General features: G+C 51.7%; 8 protein-coding genes across 8 annotated transcripts; 7 read left to right on the forward strand and 1 right to left on the reverse strand.

Annotated features, from left to right (window-relative positions):
* Positions 1-3,654: 3,654 nt before the first annotated feature.
* Positions 3,655-3,984, forward strand: AA0111_g8278 (hypothetical protein; the record flags this gene model as incomplete). Its single annotated transcript, XM_028654707.1, has 2 exons — positions 3,655-3,744; positions 3,796-3,984. The coding sequence occupies 2 exons, from the start codon at positions 3,655-3,657 to the stop codon at positions 3,982-3,984; spliced, it is 279 nt and encodes a 92-aa protein (XP_028504248.1).
* A 345-nt stretch (positions 3,985-4,329) lies between these two features.
* AA0111_g8279 (hypothetical protein) lies at positions 4,330-4,632 on the forward strand (the record flags this gene model as incomplete). Its single annotated transcript, XM_028654708.1, has 1 exon — positions 4,330-4,632. The coding sequence occupies one exon, from the start codon at positions 4,330-4,332 to the stop codon at positions 4,630-4,632; it is 303 nt and encodes a 100-aa protein (XP_028504247.1).
* A 1,337-nt stretch (positions 4,633-5,969) lies between these two features.
* Positions 5,970-6,275, forward strand: AA0111_g8280 (hypothetical protein; the record flags this gene model as incomplete). The annotated part of the gene is made up of 1 exon (XM_028654710.1): positions 5,970-6,275. One exon carries the CDS (start codon positions 5,970-5,972, stop codon positions 6,273-6,275), a length of 306 nt encoding a protein of 101 aa, XP_028504134.1.
* Positions 6,276-7,087: 812 nt separating this feature from the next.
* On the forward strand, positions 7,088-8,152 carry AA0111_g8281 (hypothetical protein; the record flags this gene model as incomplete). Its single annotated transcript, XM_028654711.1, has 2 exons — positions 7,088-7,812; positions 7,885-8,152. The coding sequence occupies 2 exons, from the start codon at positions 7,088-7,090 to the stop codon at positions 8,150-8,152; spliced, it is 993 nt and encodes a 330-aa protein (XP_028504135.1).
* Positions 8,153-10,046: 1,894 nt separating this feature from the next.
* AA0111_g8282 (hypothetical protein) lies at positions 10,047-11,708 on the reverse strand (the record flags this gene model as incomplete). The annotated part of the gene is made up of 1 exon (XM_028654712.1): positions 10,047-11,708. One exon carries the CDS (start codon positions 11,706-11,708, stop codon positions 10,047-10,049), a length of 1,662 nt encoding a protein of 553 aa, XP_028504136.1.
* A 572-nt stretch (positions 11,709-12,280) lies between these two features.
* On the forward strand, positions 12,281-12,547 carry AA0111_g8283 (hypothetical protein; the record flags this gene model as incomplete). Its single annotated transcript, XM_028654713.1, has 1 exon — positions 12,281-12,547. The coding sequence occupies one exon, from the start codon at positions 12,281-12,283 to the stop codon at positions 12,545-12,547; it is 267 nt and encodes an 88-aa protein (XP_028504137.1).
* Positions 12,548-13,975: 1,428 nt separating this feature from the next.
* AA0111_g8284 (hypothetical protein) lies at positions 13,976-15,154 on the forward strand (the record flags this gene model as incomplete). Its single annotated transcript, XM_028654714.1, has 1 exon — positions 13,976-15,154. The coding sequence occupies one exon, from the start codon at positions 13,976-13,978 to the stop codon at positions 15,152-15,154; it is 1,179 nt and encodes a 392-aa protein (XP_028504138.1).
* Positions 15,155-17,883: 2,729 nt separating this feature from the next.
* On the forward strand, positions 17,884-18,312 carry AA0111_g8285 (hypothetical protein; the record flags this gene model as incomplete). The annotated part of the gene is made up of 3 exons (XM_028654715.1): positions 17,884-18,012; positions 18,081-18,249; positions 18,302-18,312. The coding sequence occupies 3 exons, from the start codon at positions 17,884-17,886 to the stop codon at positions 18,310-18,312; spliced, it is 309 nt and encodes a 102-aa protein (XP_028504139.1).
* Between the last annotated feature and the right edge of the window lie 210 nt (positions 18,313-18,522).

Below are 18,522 nucleotides of genomic sequence, written 5' to 3' on the forward strand. Positions count from 1 at the left end.
GGTAGCAATGCGGTGCGTCCGATTGCATGATCTGAGTGATGTAAGCGCTGATGTGTATGAAGCGAGTGAGTTGTTGCGCGTTTCGTGCGTCCTCGGAAGTGTCGTGTAAGTAAGACATGGCATGGTAGATTCGCCAGTCAACGGTGTTTCCATTCCGGAGTTCCAAACTGACAGTGCATGGGACATCAGGTGTAGATCGGTGTCTGTGATATCGGCCGTTGTCCACCATCATCAGTCCCTTTGCCCATCTTACTGTACCAATCCATCCAGTCCATGACCAACTAGGAAATCCAACCCGCCGTCTGACTGGGTTATCTACATCCCAGCTTAAGTTATTCACAAATCTTGACAGCGATATAGTAAGTGGTGTTCTATCGCGCCGAAAGTTTACATCATAACCAAAGTACGGCATTCCCCAAAGATGTTGTATGCCACTATATGGAATATTCGTGCCTTGTCGTAGTAATGCAAAGATGCCTAGCAATGCATTGAGTACGTCGTCTTCATACGTGAGCGATCGCTTTGTGAATGCCTCGATCCGGTGGAGGACACTCTTAACGTGCCCGTTGATAGTTGGAAAAAGGCCCGGGTCTGAATTTTTGTTGAAATAGTCACACCAAGAACCAGCGCTCTCTTCATCACGTCGCCAGAACATGTGTTCAGGAGCTAACCAGCCTTCCATTCGAGACCTCTCCTGGCATTCGTAATAGAGTTGGGTGTCAGTGAAAACAAGACGCCTAGTTGAAAGTAGGCCTTCCTGATACGTCCAGCCTCTTGAGCTCCATGTTGTACTCTCCAGGGTTTCTCTACTAAACAAGGGAGTGGAATACAAGATCCGTCGGCCAAAGTGAAAGGGTTGGTTCACCACCCGTTGCCGACTGACGCCCGGTAGTCCATAAGAACCATCAGAGCCGGCCGCTGCGATAATCGTTAAGGCCGACCCAGCATAGATCTTATCCATCTGTCTGAGCTGCGCATGGAAGTCCTCTGAAGATTTATTCAAGCAGTACCTGTCAACCCACAAGTAATCGTGCCCAAGTGCGAGCGTGACTTTGATGGCGTCTTCGATGGTCGCTGGGAGGTCTTGTGGTAGAAGCTCAGGCGCTGGTGACTCTAGGCGAGCTTGACCAACAGATTGATCTTTCGGGTTACCCCAGACGTAGCTCAATGTCACATACAACGCGGTAGCTGGTAAGTCTCTGATTAAGCGATGCTCGCAGTCGATAACCTTCAGGCCGGGTACGGAGTATGAATATCGTAAGTTCTTCCCTCTATCGACTGTGCGACATTGATGGGTGTGTACACACGAATCTATCCACTCACGAACGACCCTGTAGTCGATCAGACGTGCTATTGGTTGCAAGTTTCGAGCGATAGGTCCAGTGCAATCAAAGATGATGGAGCTGCGGATATTGAAGAGGTTGAAAATCCGCCAATCCCGCCGTGCTTCGATACACAGTATGGGCGCTTCGATCTTTTCGAGAAGAGGAGTTACCGCAAAATGAGCTTGTACAGCGGTCACATTGTACATTCCACCTTTCGGCAGATGGCCCATACTGCCACTCAGGAATCTGCAGAATGCGCAGGTCTTCGGCTTTAGCTGATATATTTCCAGCACGATTCGGACTGCTATCGCAGGTTTGAAGCATAGTGCATCGTCCAAGTCGAATGCCGCGCACTGTGAGCAAAGGCCCTCAGGCGCCGCAGCTGGTTCAGGGAGTGAAAGCGAAGTCGGCGATGCCATCGTCTAACGGGATGAGTTTTGACAAGCACAAAAGATGAGGGAACGCTGCCCGCAAGCGAATGGTTTGAAACTGCGTACGGAAGCCCGCAAAGCTGTAGACGCGACGACTGCGCCGCATGCCTACAGGACGCTACCCAGGCACGTCTTGATCTGCAGCCTTGTGCGACTTCTCAGAGTCAGTAATAAAGCGTTTGCCCCACGTTGTAACGAACTCTGATTCAATCGAACGCGACGAAGACCGTGGATAATTGGATTCAACACCCGGCGCTTCTGAGTTAGGCTGGGAAAGCATTGCTAACAATGATCGCGAGACCGGTGGATTCATTTTCGATTCAACGAGATGGCACCTAATCAGCAAGGATGATCACACGACTCGTAACGAGACTGGTCCAGACAAAATTGTCGCCTTGAACATCAGGAGCGTCATCCGTGATCAACGCCGATTCAGAATTTGCCGCTTACGGAAATATGATGATGTAAGCGCGCACGTTCCACCGCGTCATCGCGTGATTGCGATATCGCATCTCCTTGACCTGCATCTACATAGCCATCACCACGCATTTTCAATTCTATCACGCCACCATCAACGCATGGTCAAAAATTTCTAGCGCATTCAATATTGCATATTCATTCTTCTCGTTCGGTTGACACTTTAGTCGTGCCGCAAGCCTTTGGCACAAGGCTTCCGGGATCTGCTAGACATGTACAATGACTGATTCCTAAGTTAGATACCAGATGAATATGACTGGCCGACATCAATCATTGACCCGGAATCATTCCCACGGGTCTTGGCTACGAAGAAGCCCCAGTCTGATATATGCATCGCACTATTCGAGATCAACATCCTTCTCTCGAACTGCAAACTATCATAATCAGGGAATGGTGACCAAAGAAGTCGACACCTCTACAAGAAGTTCATGGCACGATCCCAAGAGTTGGCGATACCGATTGCCGCGCAGGATACGGATCCACAAACTCCTCGAAGAACAGCGCGCCGCTAACCCAGCCACATGTCGCCGCATTATCCGCCTGCGTGCACGTCCACTCTTCATCGACCGGGAGCATATATGTTGTACCTTTTTTACCAGGCTGCGGTAGACTGAACAATTCAATGAAGCAGTGCGCCTATAACTCGAAGGGCGGGAAAGTAGGCGCCGACAGAGATCTTTCTACAGGAGGTGTTTGTCTGGTATGCCACAAAGCGCTTACGGAGAGTCTTTTGCTGCACAGACAAATCGTGTCAGAAAAACCGTCCATCTTTGGAGCTGACCTACCTCGACCTCCGATTATCCAACGTGCTGGCGAATGTATCCACCCCGGCAGTCCACAAAGGTAAAGGGACGATTGCAGCGCAACATCAATCTACCAGGCGAGGTTTCCGCGCGTTGTCTTTCTACATGCGATGGTATTGATGGAGGTTCTGGCTGATAAGATGCATGGTTCTGCTTGGAAATCCACTTTCAAAGCGATCGATGCTTTGGTAGAGAAAAGTACTCAGTGTAACCAACCGCGTCCGAGCAAAATATTACTGATTTTGTCGGTCGGACCGCAAGGATGACGGCTGGCAAGGACTTCCGGATGGAGTGCAGATATGATTCGGCTTCCTTGAGTCATTGCTGTTATACTCACGACGGAGCTCAATCGGTGGTGCGTGCGAAGCAAGCATGTTTCGTAGAGGTGAGACGTTAAGTTCGCAATGGATCATCTCTTTGTCTTTGTCACTTATCGGCTTGATAAGGCAAATGTCTCGGCGTCTTTCCCATCCGGATGCGGACGTCCTTGCGCCACATTACCCTGCACATCCCACCCTTCCCAAACAACGGGCCTGCGGATGCTGCTTTGTCTGTGAATCAAGCTCGAATATTCGTCCCCTAAACACCTTCATTGCATGCAATGGCGACTGGCCAGCCATGTTCTTCTTCCTAATTCTAGACCTCATTGCGGCAGTCTCACAAGCACGAGCAAGAGTGCTGCAGATCCGAGATCTATCTCAATGCGCCGTAAGTCTAAACTGCTCCAATTCTCGATTCGACGCAGCTGATCTCCGTAAGCGACTATGCATCAAATACCAGGGTGAGACCAGTGACTGTGGCATAGAAGACCCTAATTGCAGCTGCACAAATTCGCAGCATCCAGGTGTCAATACTTGCCTTACGAACCAATGTTCTGAATCAGAAGTGTTACAAGCATTGGGTTTCTTGAATGACACATGCTATTGTACGAGATTCTTAGCGGGCTAAACATGTTTCCAGCTAATGTTTCGAGCAGCCAATGCACATGTGAGCATTTCGATCTTTGGGACGAGTACGGCAGTTGCTGGTTCACCATCGACTACGCACGTAACACAGTATATAACTACAGTGGTTATCGCACCTGGGACAGTAGCCCTCAGCGTGGCTTCTTCGACGGCCGCCTCAGCATCCCTGATATCAACATCCAAAGACTCCGATTCTGCACGACCGAGTACTCCAAACTCTCCTTCAGACCCCTCGGCGCAACTCACCAACTTATCCGATAGTACACCGACAGCACCCGCTTCTCCAAGCACCAGCGCAACGAACACCGAGCAAAGTTCACCGCGCACCATGACACACCCTTCAGGGCTCTCGCTGTGCGCAACGATCGGCCTAGCAGTGGGCATTCCATGTGGCATGATCTTGCTCATTACCACAGGCACATACCTGCTTTGGAAACGCAATACGGCCAAGAGAGCGTATCGGGCAATGCGCATCCAAGATCTACGGGCGCAGGCCGGGAAGAAGGGACACGCACGTGAACTTGATGGCATCGGAACTATGCGCCAAGAGATGGAGACATCCGCCAATATAGCTGAGTTACCGGGCAGGTTCTCTCGGCCCGAGTTGGCGCGGTACGAGTTGGGTGAATGAGAGTCTTGAGGCGGTGGCAGCGGCAGCGGTTAAGGGATGTCGGCTGGCTATGCAGAAGTTTGATGAGCAAGACTTCAGGAGGCCAAAGCAGCGGATGAATCGAACCATGGCGCCACATCACAGATAGAAGACAGAAAGGCGTGGCAAAGACCTTGGAGGTATAAGGCAACATGGCTGGTCTGCAGATGCGGGTTTTGCAGTGCTCGTTGTTGCACATGGAGGCAGATTTTTTTAGGCGCTTGATTCTTACTACAAGCAATGGAGAAGGTCTCATTAGGTGAGCCATGGGGCGGCTCTTTCCACTTGTGCTGTTGCAGAGCACGTGCTTGCATGGCTGAGTTCTGTGGACCTTCCAGTACTCGCAGTATACAACACAAACTCCAAGCTTTGCATGCTGAAACTTGCTGCTATTTGCAACTCGTGGTTCCAAGAAGAACACTGTCGTAGAGGTAATTTCCCGAAAGCTAGCAAGACGCGCGGAGAAAGATCGGTCTGGCAGGTGTACACTGCGCGAACCGTACTCAACGAGCCCACCATCGAATGGAATATGTCCATCACTCGCCAGCCAGCCCGATTCATCGGAATTTTTCGCTCGGTCGAGGAGGTATGGGATGCGACATGTGTGATTATGAGTGTATATCGAAGGCTGGCGGGTTACGCAAACCTTGGACGAGCAAATTGGCTAAGCATTGCTGAACTATCGGCCATTTATGATTGGTGAGGAGAAGGGTGTCGACGTGATTTCTACAAAAGTACGCTGGGTACTGTGAGGGGAAACGTCAGGAGTGTGAGAAGGAGCCATCTCATGTATTATTATCGATGCTTGCCGCACCCACGTGCGTATTGCGTATATGGGCAAATCCTCTCTAATTTGAATCCAACACACTCGACAAGTAGATAATGACGTCAGGAGGCTTATTGCAAATTGAGTAGTTTGACGAGAGCGCGCTTTTCGTAGGAGTGTGTGGGTGGCCGTGCAGACATCTGATCACTTGAGGTCTTTGCCATGTTGCAAGATTTTGCTGTGATGAGGCAATCATAGTTGATGCGCTCGGTGTTTGCCAAATTAAACTCTGGCTGTTGAGACGAAGCTGGTAGATAAATCATGAGAGAGGAATATTCAAGACGGCTCCAACCTTGGCTCCAGATACGCGTAATGTATCCTCGGAGAAGGGTCACAATGTTTAGTGCACTTGGCTGGTTCTGAACGTCCTTCCGCACAACAATAGTTGAACTTATATTGACAAGAGCAACCATAGTTGAGCTTTTCGATAAAAAGTTCAGGGAACCGCAACAGGAAAGTACATCCGTCCGCCGCTAGTTCATCGTCCTCGGCTATGAACCCCTCGTTGGAGAACCACTCTCTCGCGCAACGCGACGCGATAGGCGACCAAAACGACCAGGGCGCACACATACCCGCTGTGGACCCGCTGTTCTCCACCATCGATCCGAGGTTGCTCGCCATTGATCCCATGAGGTCGTCGTCGGCCGCCGTCGATCCGGCGTTGGCTTCCAGGCCACAGCAAGAAGTAGGATCTTTGCGGCTGTATGTGCAGACATCCGAGGGGCTGCAAGGTTCAGGCCCGCCCTGCGATCAGCAGCAGGGTCTTTTACGCGTCGTTCAGCTCAAACGACGCGTCTAACACCCACCGAAAGAGCGACCCAGTCTGGGCGGCCGTGAACAGCCAGCGCTTGGGTCCAACTTTAACTATCAGAGGTAATTGGAGACAAGATGAGAAAAGCGGAGGTGAGTCAGAACTGTATAGGCTTGCAGCGCTAGTTGTAACGAGTTCCAATGCTGCGAATACTGTTTCCTTACAGTTTCTCGGCTTACTTGACTTTTGTATTACAAGCGATGGAACGCAAGGATGTGAGAATGCTTAAATGGCGCGAGTCGTGTTTGTGGACTAGAAATACAGCGCTATGCATCATTTCGATCTGGCACACGCCGACTCTGCATGTCCTGATCGTTACAACACCATGCGTTTTGTTAAACGCGATGATCGTGACGGGAGATTAGTGACGTCGAACGGGCAAAGCGCGTTGGTCCGTTCTTTAGTGCGATGACGATTTTCGGGGGGCACTGCCCGCTAAGTGGCAAACTGCAGCGTGATCACCGAGTGTATCTCCGCGCGATGCCGATGCCTCTGTCTCGATCGGATGTCGATGTTGTGTAGATGTTGTGCGTCAGAAAGTGACGAACGATGAGAATTGTGGTGCAAAGTTGGAATATCAAAATTAGCCGTCGCAAAGGACCAGTGTGCGACCATGGGCGTCACAAACGTCAGAACAGGCTCGAGGTCTGGACGCACGCCGCCACGTGATAGCGCGCTTGGCGTTGAGGCGGAGCGCTCGGACAGCGGAATTAGCGATTAACCTCTTCGTGCCAACCTCTCCCGTCTCCTTCCATTCGCATCCAACCCTCATCATCCAGAACCCCAATGTCTCGGCATCGATGGTTTCCTCTTCAAATGAAGTGGGTCTCATCACCTACCCGGCGACGGTCAACATAGCGACACTTGTCGTCTTCTTCCTCTATCTCGTCATTTCCATCTGGCTCATCTTCCGCCAGGGCCTGGGCCGCAGCTCCCCGTGGATATGGCTCACCTTGTTATCCATATGTCGACTTACGCAGGTGTCACTCGATTTGGCGGCCACGACCATGTTTCCAAAGGGCGAGGCGTCAAACACGAGTCTTGAAAGTGGTGTTGCGATCCTGACCACCATGGGCCTGACGCCATTGTTCATGGCCACCAGCAGCTTGCTCAACGCGACGACGCGCCCCAAAGGCCGACGCATGCAATGGATCTTGCTCATGGTTCACATACCGCTCATCATTTCCTTCATTCTTATCGTCGCTGGCGGCATCGATCCGGATTCTCGAGATGGACCCTCTTTTGCAGCTACGGAAGCCACCAAGGCCGGTGTTTCGCTTTACTTGGCGTGTTTCCTCGTCTTGATCTGGTCCACCACGGTCATCTCAGCGCGTCTCTACCTTGCCGATAGAGATGAGGTCCGAATTCTTACGACTGTCGTTTTGAGTCTGCCGTTCTTCGTCGTCGATGTTGTCTACATGATGTGCTTCGCTTTTGAGAAATGGGTGCCCAATGTCACCCTCGACGGTTGGCAAGGTGGGCGTTTCAACGTCATCAGTGGTGATGTGACGCTTCAACTGTGCATGTACGTATCACCCATCACTTTGGCTCTCATGTTGCATCTTGTTCAATGCGGCATCTGCTAATGACTCCATAGGCAAGTCATTATGGAATGGGTTATCGTCGGGCTATACCTTGGTTTGGGTCTCGAGCTACCTACCAAGGCTGTAAGACTACGAAGGCAGATGCAAGATCAGATGGATCAAGCTAGGAACATTGACGTGGACGCATGGCAAGAGACGGTGCTATGGAAGCTTCATGATGGCGTCTCACGGCTCGTTGCAGCCATGATCATGCCGGCCTTGCAGTTTGCGCATTGGATGTTGGGAAAGATACTGCGGTCCGGGCAACAGAACACGCCTTGAGAGCTATCGTCGCAAACCATTAACACCACAACGAATACGACGACTTCCGTATAATGTACCCTCCTAGCATGCGCATATTGGGGGAGCTCGCGTCGATTCAATCAGCAAGGTCGCTGCGCCCTTCATGAACTGCAGCTGCAGGATCTGGCTCCGAGAACCGCCCGCGGATGCCCTTCGGCCGACCATCATGAATGAATTCCGACTGCGCCACACTTCCAACGTCATTGCGTTCGGACTGGTCATCTTTCCGCAATTCCCTTTTTGAGGGCGATGCCACTTTTCGGGGGTGTGGATAACTTCCGGACAATGCGAACACCGAAAAGCCGCGGTGTCATCATAAAAGTCCGCAACACGAACGCGAACGCGTAATACGATTCCAATACCGAACTGCTCCACGACTATGGAAATTTTCAAGTGGGTAGCTGCATTGGGCTGAGTAGAGGAGGAGTCTTGGTATCGAGGAGCGTTGACGAACACCATAATCGCGAGAGGATTGGGTTAGGTGAGGAAGAGGAGGGATGCATCGACAGCTAGATGACAAATACGTTATCCTCGTTTATACCCTGACAACATATGTTGCTAATGCGTGAGCACTAATATTTGAATACGCACATGCGATGTCGCCATGTTGTGATGACTCTTTGGCAGGTGTGCTGATCAGACACCTCGCTGACATCTGAGTCTAGTCTCCCGTGCCGATTGTCATACGAACCTGTTACAGCACTTTCCTCCCGTTTCGCCATCTCGCCCTTATTGCTACTGCTTATAACAAAAACCTGGGGGAAAAAGCTCCTAAGATAACTAACTTCTCGTGATGTTCACTCATGAAAGGCCGCCAATGTTCTTCTACCACAAAATACGTGCCACGAGATATTAAAAATCTTGCATACCTCATACATGTGTAAGAGGCTGAACACCAAAAGCCGAAGACGTATGCCACATGTCGGCCTTCGTTTCTGACAAAGAGAGGTGTCAACAATCAAGCCAATCAAGCTAAACTAGCCATATTTAGTAGGATTCTAGCTTAGATAGGCTAGTAGCTTCCTATATAAGGCTAGCTCAGCTTGATTAGCTTGATTGTTGACATCTCTGGTGACAAAAGCCTTCGTTGCTTATTCTTCTTGTTAGTATCTACATTGCAATGTCCGTCATAGGCTATTAAAAGTTCAATCATGCTGTGTAATGTGTTCGCTTTCTGCTTCTTCCAAATTCCAGGGAGTACGCGATATATATATATCGCGAGCTGCCTGTCTCGCATCTCCAGAGCTTCAGGTTTGTGAAATCGAGAATCTATCACCCCTACATGCGAGGAAGCAAGAGCCATTACAACTCTTCAGAAAGGTTATGCATGCGTTCTCGAAGAACGAAAAAAAAAAAGAGCGTAAGACGCAATGTGTAGCGAAACCTGTCAGATCTTTACGTGCCACGGGTCATTCATGAATTTGGTGTTTAACGCCGAACAACAAGTCATCCAAAAAATTGTCACAACCCACCACCATGCTCAACCCACCTGAGACTTCGCAAAGCAAATAACAATATATCTGTAGTTCCTCTAGGTGCCTTTTCAGAATTAAATTCCATGGCGGTGGGGTTTCCCATGTGACGTCATACGAGCGACGACTGTCGGAGCTAGGATATGCACATACCAGGCCTTCGAAGTCACGATTGTTGCTCCATACCACGTCATTCTCGGGAAGCAAAGAATGAAAAACGGTAATCAATTTTGAAGTTTCTGCTGTGCACTTGAGATGAAAAGACAAAGTGTCCATGTGTTGAAGATGCAGCACGTCCATGTTCATGACCGGAAAAGTGCTGTATTTCTTGCTACTTGTTTGAAGAAAAAGAAGAAAGAAGAAAGAAGAAAAAAAGGTTCGTTTCTACAAATGAGACTCATCTAGAGCGTCCCCAACGGATACACACTAGGAATATTCGCAGTATCTGGCTCAATAACCGGCACCTCCTCATACCTCTTCCCCTCCACCATCTCCCTCGCCCAAACCGGACTCTTTCTCACCTTCAACAGCTGCTCCACCTGATACCCAATACCCAACAACTTGGCCTCCTCCCAGGGTTGCCCCAGGATCTCCATTCCAATCGGCACACCCACGGGCGCCTCGTCACTCGGATCCGAGAAGCCCGCTGGCACAGTGACAACCGGTGTTCCCGTCAGCGCAGCCAGGATACCATTCCTGCCCGACTGCGAAGGGGAGCCAATCTTGACAACCAGGTTCTTTTGCTCAGGGTAGATGATAGCGTCGAGGCCGTTCGACGTAAAAGTGTTGAGTAGAGCGAGCGTAAGGTTACGAACACCAGCTTGTCGATCGTTATATGTAGCATTACCCGTAGAAGACGCAAGAGCCGTATTGACATACTCGTACTGACTTGGAAGCACCAGGAACTCTCCCTGAGTGCCGTTGGCCATGCGGCGCGAGTACAGATCGGCTAGGGTGGCGGGGTGTTTGCCGCCGAGGGACGGACGCGCGAGATAGGCGTCCATGAGCTCGCGGTACTCGAAGCGCTGGACGTCATAGGCGGCTTGGATGGCAGTGGCGTTGTAGATGGATTCGGTGATGGGGATGAGTGTTACGCCCGCAGCTTCTAGACGCGACATAACGGCGTCCATGGCATTGTTAACGGGCGTGACTTCTGGCGAGTCTGTGCGGTTGAAAAAACCTTCTAGTACACCGATGCGTAGACCTTTTAGCTCGGTACTATGTAACGAGGAGGTGTAGTCAGTGTTGCGGATGGGGCCGGGGACTAATGCGGTGTCGTTGTCTGCTGCATCGTAACCCGTTGTAGCCATGACCGTCAGCGCTGTTGCCACGTCTCTGATTGTGCGGGCGATAGGCCCAATGACATCGTGGGTAGTCGATATGGGGATGATTCCCGTCCTGGTGATCAGCCCACGCGTAGGTCGGATACTACATAGCGAGTTGGCCGAGGCTGGACTGCGCAGCGAGTTCACGGTATCTGTCCCGGTGCCGAAGACACAGAACGAGGACGCGACTGCTGCACCTGTGCCCCCTGAACTACCGCCTGGTGTGCGGGTAGAGTCGTAGGGATTGATCGTCTGGCCGCCTAGCGAGGACACGCTGATTCCTTCCAAAGCGAGCTCGTGCAAGTTCGCCTTGCCGAGGATGATGGCACCCGCGTTTTTGAACGCTGTCACACTTGGGGCATCTTCCAAAGGTTGGGAATGCGCTAGAGCGAGGTTTCCGCCTGTAGTTGGCATGTCTACTGTGTCGTAGTTGTCTTTGAGCAGTATCGGGACGCAGAAGAGAGGGCCAGTGGCATTACCGGCCGAAAGCTGCTCGTCCATGTCGTCAGCGATGGCCAAGACATTGGGGTTCAAGGTGATGATGGCGTTTGTCCGGTTGTTGTTGGCGTCAATGTTGGCGAGGAACGACGATACCACTTCGCGACATGTCGAAAGTCCGGAGTAGAGCGCATGGTGCACAGAGTCGATGGTGGCTTCCCGAGCATCGAAGGGCATGTTTTGCCCAGCCGCAGCGTGGCTACAGAGGGCTACAAATGCCAGGCGTGTGAACTGAACCATTCTGATTAGCTGATGCTCAGTCCGTATACCGCAGATATGGGTTGCAGACATTTACCAGTATATCGGAACCGTCATTTATACATTACTCGGGGTACGGGCTTGTCATACATCACAACGGGTAGTTATCTGCATGGTAATTGAACCAAGAAACCCATGTATCCGGGGGTAGTCACGATGTTTGATAATGCTCAGATTCCTATCCCGATCTTATCGCGGGTAGCCCTGTCCAAGTACCGAACATCGGAGTGACGTAGTTTGCCAAGACAACTTCTACCTGCCTGTTTAGTTAAGCTGGCTGCAGACGTGGTGTGTTAAAGAGATTCATGAGTAGTACTTGGCTGATTGTAAATCTCAAGGGGATGCTGTCCTTGTCATGGTCATCACGGTACGTGCAAAGGCGCGAAAATTATGTAGACCCCCTCTCAAAGTGCATACTCAGAACAAAGGTATCGCGCGTCGCAGAGGGGCTGCAACAGGCCGCATTCATGTCTCGAGGACTATAGAATCCCATCTCAGCATGCATGCATGAAGCAAAGTCGTGCGGTATCGCCATTCCTCAATCCAGCCTCATTATGTTGTCCTTTATGGGCCTCTCATGTGTTGCTTCGTCCGTCGCCCATTTCCCGAACGACGGTGGACGGATCGCTAGGAACTTGTTCACATTCGGAGAGAAGTGTAAGGCACATGCGGTGTCGTATTACGGCGTCTCAGACGGTCAGACTGCCACAGCTGTTAGCCTTAGTCGCTGCCAGCAGAGTATATCAGGCTGCGCACCTACAACCTGCCATGCCGGCAGCGGCACTACCTGGAGCAGTGAGTTACGAGCGCGTACAAAGTGAAACCTGTACCTGCCAGCGACAGCCGCACGTGAAAGCGCAGTGGCATAGGTTGAGGTATCGGATGGCCATGTTGCGACGCGAACCTCGCCGGCCGCTTGCTAGCGACGGGGTCTGCCAAGACCATGACTAACGCGCGGGCCTAGCCGTCCGCCCTGTGCCTCAGAACCACACTTCACCCTTTTGCACCTCCTAAGTGCCTCATCGCAAGCACCACTTCCACCCCCGCTCCGCACCAACAGCCACAAACGGTACACCAGGCCGGATCATGGTCGTGCCGGAGGCAGAAACTTCCCCAGATGCTGTACCATTACTCATGAAACCGACCATGCGCCACTAGAAAACTTTGATCCCAAAACGGAACACCGAAACTTTCAATCGACCGCTCCCATGCTTCATGATATGGAAACATGGGCTTGATCTGGTCTGCCCGAGACCCTGATCACCCTGATCGCCACTGCAGAACTGATGTGCGCTCGCTTGATGCCCTGGCGCACATCTAAGCTGTGGCTGGCGTGGTCTAGCTTGCAGCTCTGCGGGATTGCGCCATGCATCTCAACATTGCCTACAGCGAAGTCGCATCGCATAGCGACCTCAAGTACGCCATCAGCGCGCTTCCCTAAGATGCGCCCGAGGGAAGGCCCCGCCTGGTGTATTTTCAACTTCCCCAGAACGTCATGCATGAACATTGACGGCCTCAGCCACTCTCCGTTTCAAGGGATCCCAGGGTACATTTGTGTTCACTGCCAAGCTTTGAAACCTCAGACTTCTGAATGCTTAGCCCTAGCCACATGTCCGTTTATCCACCGGTAAACTATGGACGATTCATGCGGAATTGCGCGAGAGCTACCTGCGATGTCTACAGCTTGGGAACCGGAACTATCCACCACGCAACATCTTCACCGGTTTACTCGTGTCGGAGTTTTTGCAAGCTTTTTCACAGTCTACGGCACAAGGACCCGTTACACCTACCAGATCAGACCCAGATTTGCTCAAAGTGATCATCTACACGCCGTCATCCGGAGCCGTGAACTTTTCATACATGTTTCTGGGGTCGATGTTGCCGCAACCACGTTTCGTACGTTTTCGTCTAGTGGCTCCACCAACTCATGCAACGTTTCTGCAAGACCACGACAAGTTTGAAACCTTATACTGCCAGGCTCTCACATCTTGGCCAAACCGGAACGCCTCACCACCTTGGAACTAACCAGAGTCGATGCGAGTCACGATGCCGAACATCCTCTCTCGGTATCAGTCTGCTGTATAAAGACGACCGTCTTCGCAACCGAAGAAGAGCATCCAGCATCACAGGTTCCCAACCCAGCAACTACAGTAATCACTACTTCTCTTCTCTTCTACTTAATACCTCTTCACTTTACTACCTAATCTTCTCTCTGACCGGTTCAGACAATAATCAACACAAAACTCAACATGTACTTCTCCAAGACCACCATTGTTTCCTTCAGCCTTTTGGCTTCCTCTTCCCTCGTGGCTGGCCACGCTGCTATCATCGGCGCTACCGGTGATGCAGGCGGTAACGGTACCGCCATTGGTGTTGACCCCAACACTCCTCGTGACGGTACCAACCGAAACCCCTTCCAACAGGATGCCACCCGTTTCCGTGGCGCAGCCGCAGACACCTGCGGTGAGACACTCGGCGGAGGTGACAACGACATCCAGGCCGGTACCGCTCAAGTCATGGCCCTCAGCGGCGCCACTCTTCCTCAGGTTTCTGCTGGCGGCCAAGTCATGATGACAGTCCACCAAGTCAACTCTGACGGTGCCGGCCCTTACACCTGCATGGTTGACGCAACTGGCACTGGTGCCAACTGGCAAGCCGCCACCGTCACCACCAACCTTCCCGGTAACGACCGTGGCCGTAACCGCGACACTCAGATGCAGGATCTTCCCCTCACTGTTTCCATGCCCGCTGGCATGACTTGCACGGGTACTGTCGCTGGCCAGAGCAACGTCTGCATGGTCCGTTGCCAGAACCCCGCTCGTGCTGGTCCTTTCGGTGGCTGTGTTCCTGTTCAGATGGCCGGTGCCGCTGCGGCTGCTCCTGCTGCTGGTACCGCGCCCGCTGCTGGTACTGCTCCTGCTGCTGGTGCCGCCGCTCCCGCTACCTCTGGAACTGCTGCTGCTCCCGCCGCTGGTGCTGCTGGTGCCGCTGCTCCCGCCGCAGCTGCCCCGGCCGCTAACGGTGCTGTTCCCGCTGCTAACGGTGCTACTGGCGCTACTGGTGCTACTGGTGCTACTGGTGCTACTACCGGTGCCACTGGCGCCACTGGTGCTACCACAGGCTCTACCACCGGCCAAGTCGCAAACGGCGCTGCCCCAGTTGCCAACGCTGGCGGTGCTACTCAGCAAACTGGTGCTACTCAGCAGACCGGAGCTGGCGTTCAATCCGGTGCTACTGGTGCTACTGGTGCTACTGGTGCTACTGGCGCTACTGGTGCCACTGGCGCAACCGGTGCCACCACAGGCTCAAACACCGCTATCAACGGCGCCGCTGCTCGCAAGCGTGAGGCCGCCCGCAACCAGCCTGCCCTCACCAACGACGACCAGGAGGAGGAGCTTGACCTCCTTGAGGGCGAGGATGACAACTAAGCGCTTTCACGATGACGGAAACAAACGATGTTCATGAACGCATTGGCTTATGAGCGCTGGGGGAGAGAGATGAGAATGATGAGAATATTTACACACATGGAGGAGATGGAAGGAATGGGGATCTGGATTTAATGAATGGGTTGTATACACCTCGGTTTTGATCTTGTTTGGATAAAGGGATAATATTGTAAGGACGATTTGGGGAGAGTAGGGTGGAGCTACTGGGCTTCTTCTGTCCTCTTATCTGGTCGGTGTCTGTGACGCGCGGATGGAAGGAAGAAGAGCTTGTTAATACTGGGTATCTTGTATTTAAAAAACGGTGGCGGATGGAGGAGGAGTAACGCGGTTGATTGTGTAGTTTACTTGGGCTTGGGAACCCTTGTCTATTACGCTCCTTAATTTACTATGATAGGGAATAAAAGAGTTCTGGTTCAAATCTTCTTCTTGTTTACTTACTTTTGTGAAGTGCGGATTTTGGATTTCAAAACGGTGTGTGTGTGGATGAAAAGCAGGCCGGTAGTCTGAGCTTAGTAGTTACTTTACTCCGTTGGTGATGTTCCTCGAGCGTGTGTGGCTTTGACCCCTTGAACTTCAGGCTTGAAGTCCAACTAAGCTTTTTTGCGATCAGCACTAGCCGCCGGTTCACAAAGAGGGACATGTTTGACATTATTTCTGATCGTGTGCATTATTGCTGTGGCGTACAAGGTTTCAGTCGCGTTTCAAATTGCGATTCTACTAGCCGTTCACATCCCTGTACGTGTAGCAAGCGGACGTGCAGGGAGTCTTGCTGGTGGCGATGTGGGAGATGCTGAGGTCTAGGGAGGGTCGCTAGAAGGGCGTGGAGGATACAGGTGTGGAGTCTCGGACGGGATGATGTACTTTGTGTGTGAGGTTTGTTGGAGATGTTGAGTGTAGAATGTCCCGGACATCCGACCTAACGCGGTTAGTCAGGCCTTCGAACCAAGCTCTTACTTCCTCGTTCAACGCTGTTGCTTTCTCTCAACTTCTTCTTACCTTCCTCTCTAGATATGTTTGTTGTTGGAAAATTCTGAAGTACGAGCGAACCGCTATCCTATTAGGATCTCCATCCAAGTACGAAAAGAGTTCCTATGCAGCCATCTTCGTTTCGTCGCAATGTTCATTTTTTCCCGCATCACTATCACGAACGTTTTCTTCGAGTTCGCATACCGTCTGTAGTATTCGAGCATGGTTGGAGATTGTGACTGCGCGCGATCTTGCACGGTCCATGACTAACAAGCTCGCCGGGATCTTTGCGTGCGTTGTCGCGATAGTTGCCTCTGGCGCATATGAGTACTTCGAGTCGTCTTGCTTGTAACCACTGACTACATCGCAGAGTCCTGCGGTATCCGCCGTTCGTACGGAGCAAGTATTCCCCCGGCGTCACATCGTGGTCATGAAAGCTTGACCGATGCGCATAAGCAGCTTAAACCAGAGCTTATTAGGCACATCATGGTCCGACCGATGCGCACTGGTTGCGTATGAACACGAGAAACCGCCGAGACGACAGTGTCAATAGAGCGAGAAGAGAAAGCCATGCGACGGACCGTTTACTGTACGGGAACTAGCAGGCATCTACCCCAACATGCGTGCAATCTGTGGGCCCTGCCGCTTACGCTCTTAGGCACGTTCTCGCTGTTCGCCGATCTCATTGGCTATGAGCCCGGCCGAAGGCGATGATCAATGCTTAGCAAAGCTTGCATTGTCAGACTTCCGTCGGTGTATTCTTTCTTAGCGCCCTTCCCAGCGCAACCTGCTATACACAGCGCAGCAAGCCCACGCGCTTGCGCCAAGTGCGACAAGTCCGACGATTCCAGTCACTGTATTTATGGTTGCAGGCTTCTAGTCGGGCGCAGACTTTGTTGTTGAGGTTGCGGTGGTCGTTCCATGTTAAAAATCAGATTCTCAAGTCTACGTCACGAGCCGCCTCCTGATCGACTAAATCTCCCGAGCGCGAGAAACGAGCCGGGTTCTGTGAGCAGTGCTTAGCTTTATCCACATGCTGGCGGCTAAATGACCTCCATGCGTGACACGCAGTACAACTATGCCGTTCTTGGTGGCATACTATGGCGAATGCTGGAGTTTTGATCGGACTCAACGCCGTGTGTATCCATCCGGGTACTCGCGAATCGCACTGAGCGCGCACTGCGTCTCGCAATATTATCTGCAGCCGGTTTCAACCACACGAAGTCTGATTTGGAGCAACATGCTCACCACGCGAATGCTGTTGAGGGATACCAGTTGTCTCACGTAAGATACTCCAGGAAGACCTTAATACTCACCGCGCATCATCCGAAATCCCCGAAATGCTTTAATCTGGCCCCGGATGACTCGAGTAGATGATGCACTAGATGGAGGTTCCACTGATGTTCCCAAGATATAACCGAAGAAGGCGAAGTGAAGTGCATTTGGTGTCAATATCCGTTGCAACACTCCCTACACCGCATCCACTGAGCGGATGGCATTACACCGTTACGAGCGCTCGGCGATACTACGACTATACTATCACGATGCTGTCACGCCCAGCACGTCCATCGAACCGGATGATCTCTCGTATTCCGATGTGGAGACGACCTTCTGAGAATCCTACCTTTCTAGCTGTGACGGTCTAAATGTCTATATAAAACGTATGGTGAATACGTCAACAAACATCAATCCACAAAACTCCAACATTCCAACTCAACCCAACTCCAGCCCACCCCTCAATCAACATGAAGCTCATCACCACTCTCCTCGCTGTCCTTGGCGCCGTCGCCATCGGCCAGGCAGCTGATTGTTCCGGTGCTAGACAATGCCAGTGTCTGTTCCAAGACGGCTCCCACTGCTGTGTCTACGGCTACGTGAGTCCACCCGACATCTTCAAAACAGCTCTCCAAGCAACATCCAGACTAAAATTTCCATTATACAGAACGCGGAAACAGGTGACACCTCTGACTGCACTGCCGTCTGCTCTGGTGCTTCTCGCCTCCTGCAGAGTGGCGAAGACACTCCCGCCAAGTGTAATGCTGGCGGAAAGTTCTCTTGTGTTGGTATTATTACCGCGCAGGGACGTACTCCTTGCTACAATGACAATGAGAGTAAGTTGCCTTGCTGGTTTGCTGACTGGAGATGGCTGCTAATGAACATCAGCTCCCGTCTAAATGCCGGATTATGGCTGAGGGGGTGGTGTCGGGTGGATTAGCGTTCGACCTGGGGGATACAAGCGATGACCATGATCCATGTTTGCCGCACCATATGAAACCCATAATGGAAGCTTTTGCTGTTATGACTACAGCTACCGAAGCTTTGCTGAGATCTGTTGTTCGAAGTTTTCATGAGCATCTGATGACTTGGCCTAACCTTCGAATCGA

The sequence above is a fragment of the Alternaria arborescens genome (assembly GCF_004154835.1).
Source record: "Alternaria arborescens strain FERA 675 chromosome Unknown contig_20, whole genome shotgun sequence".
Lineage (NCBI taxonomy): Eukaryota > Fungi > Ascomycota > Dothideomycetes > Pleosporales > Pleosporaceae > Alternaria > Alternaria arborescens.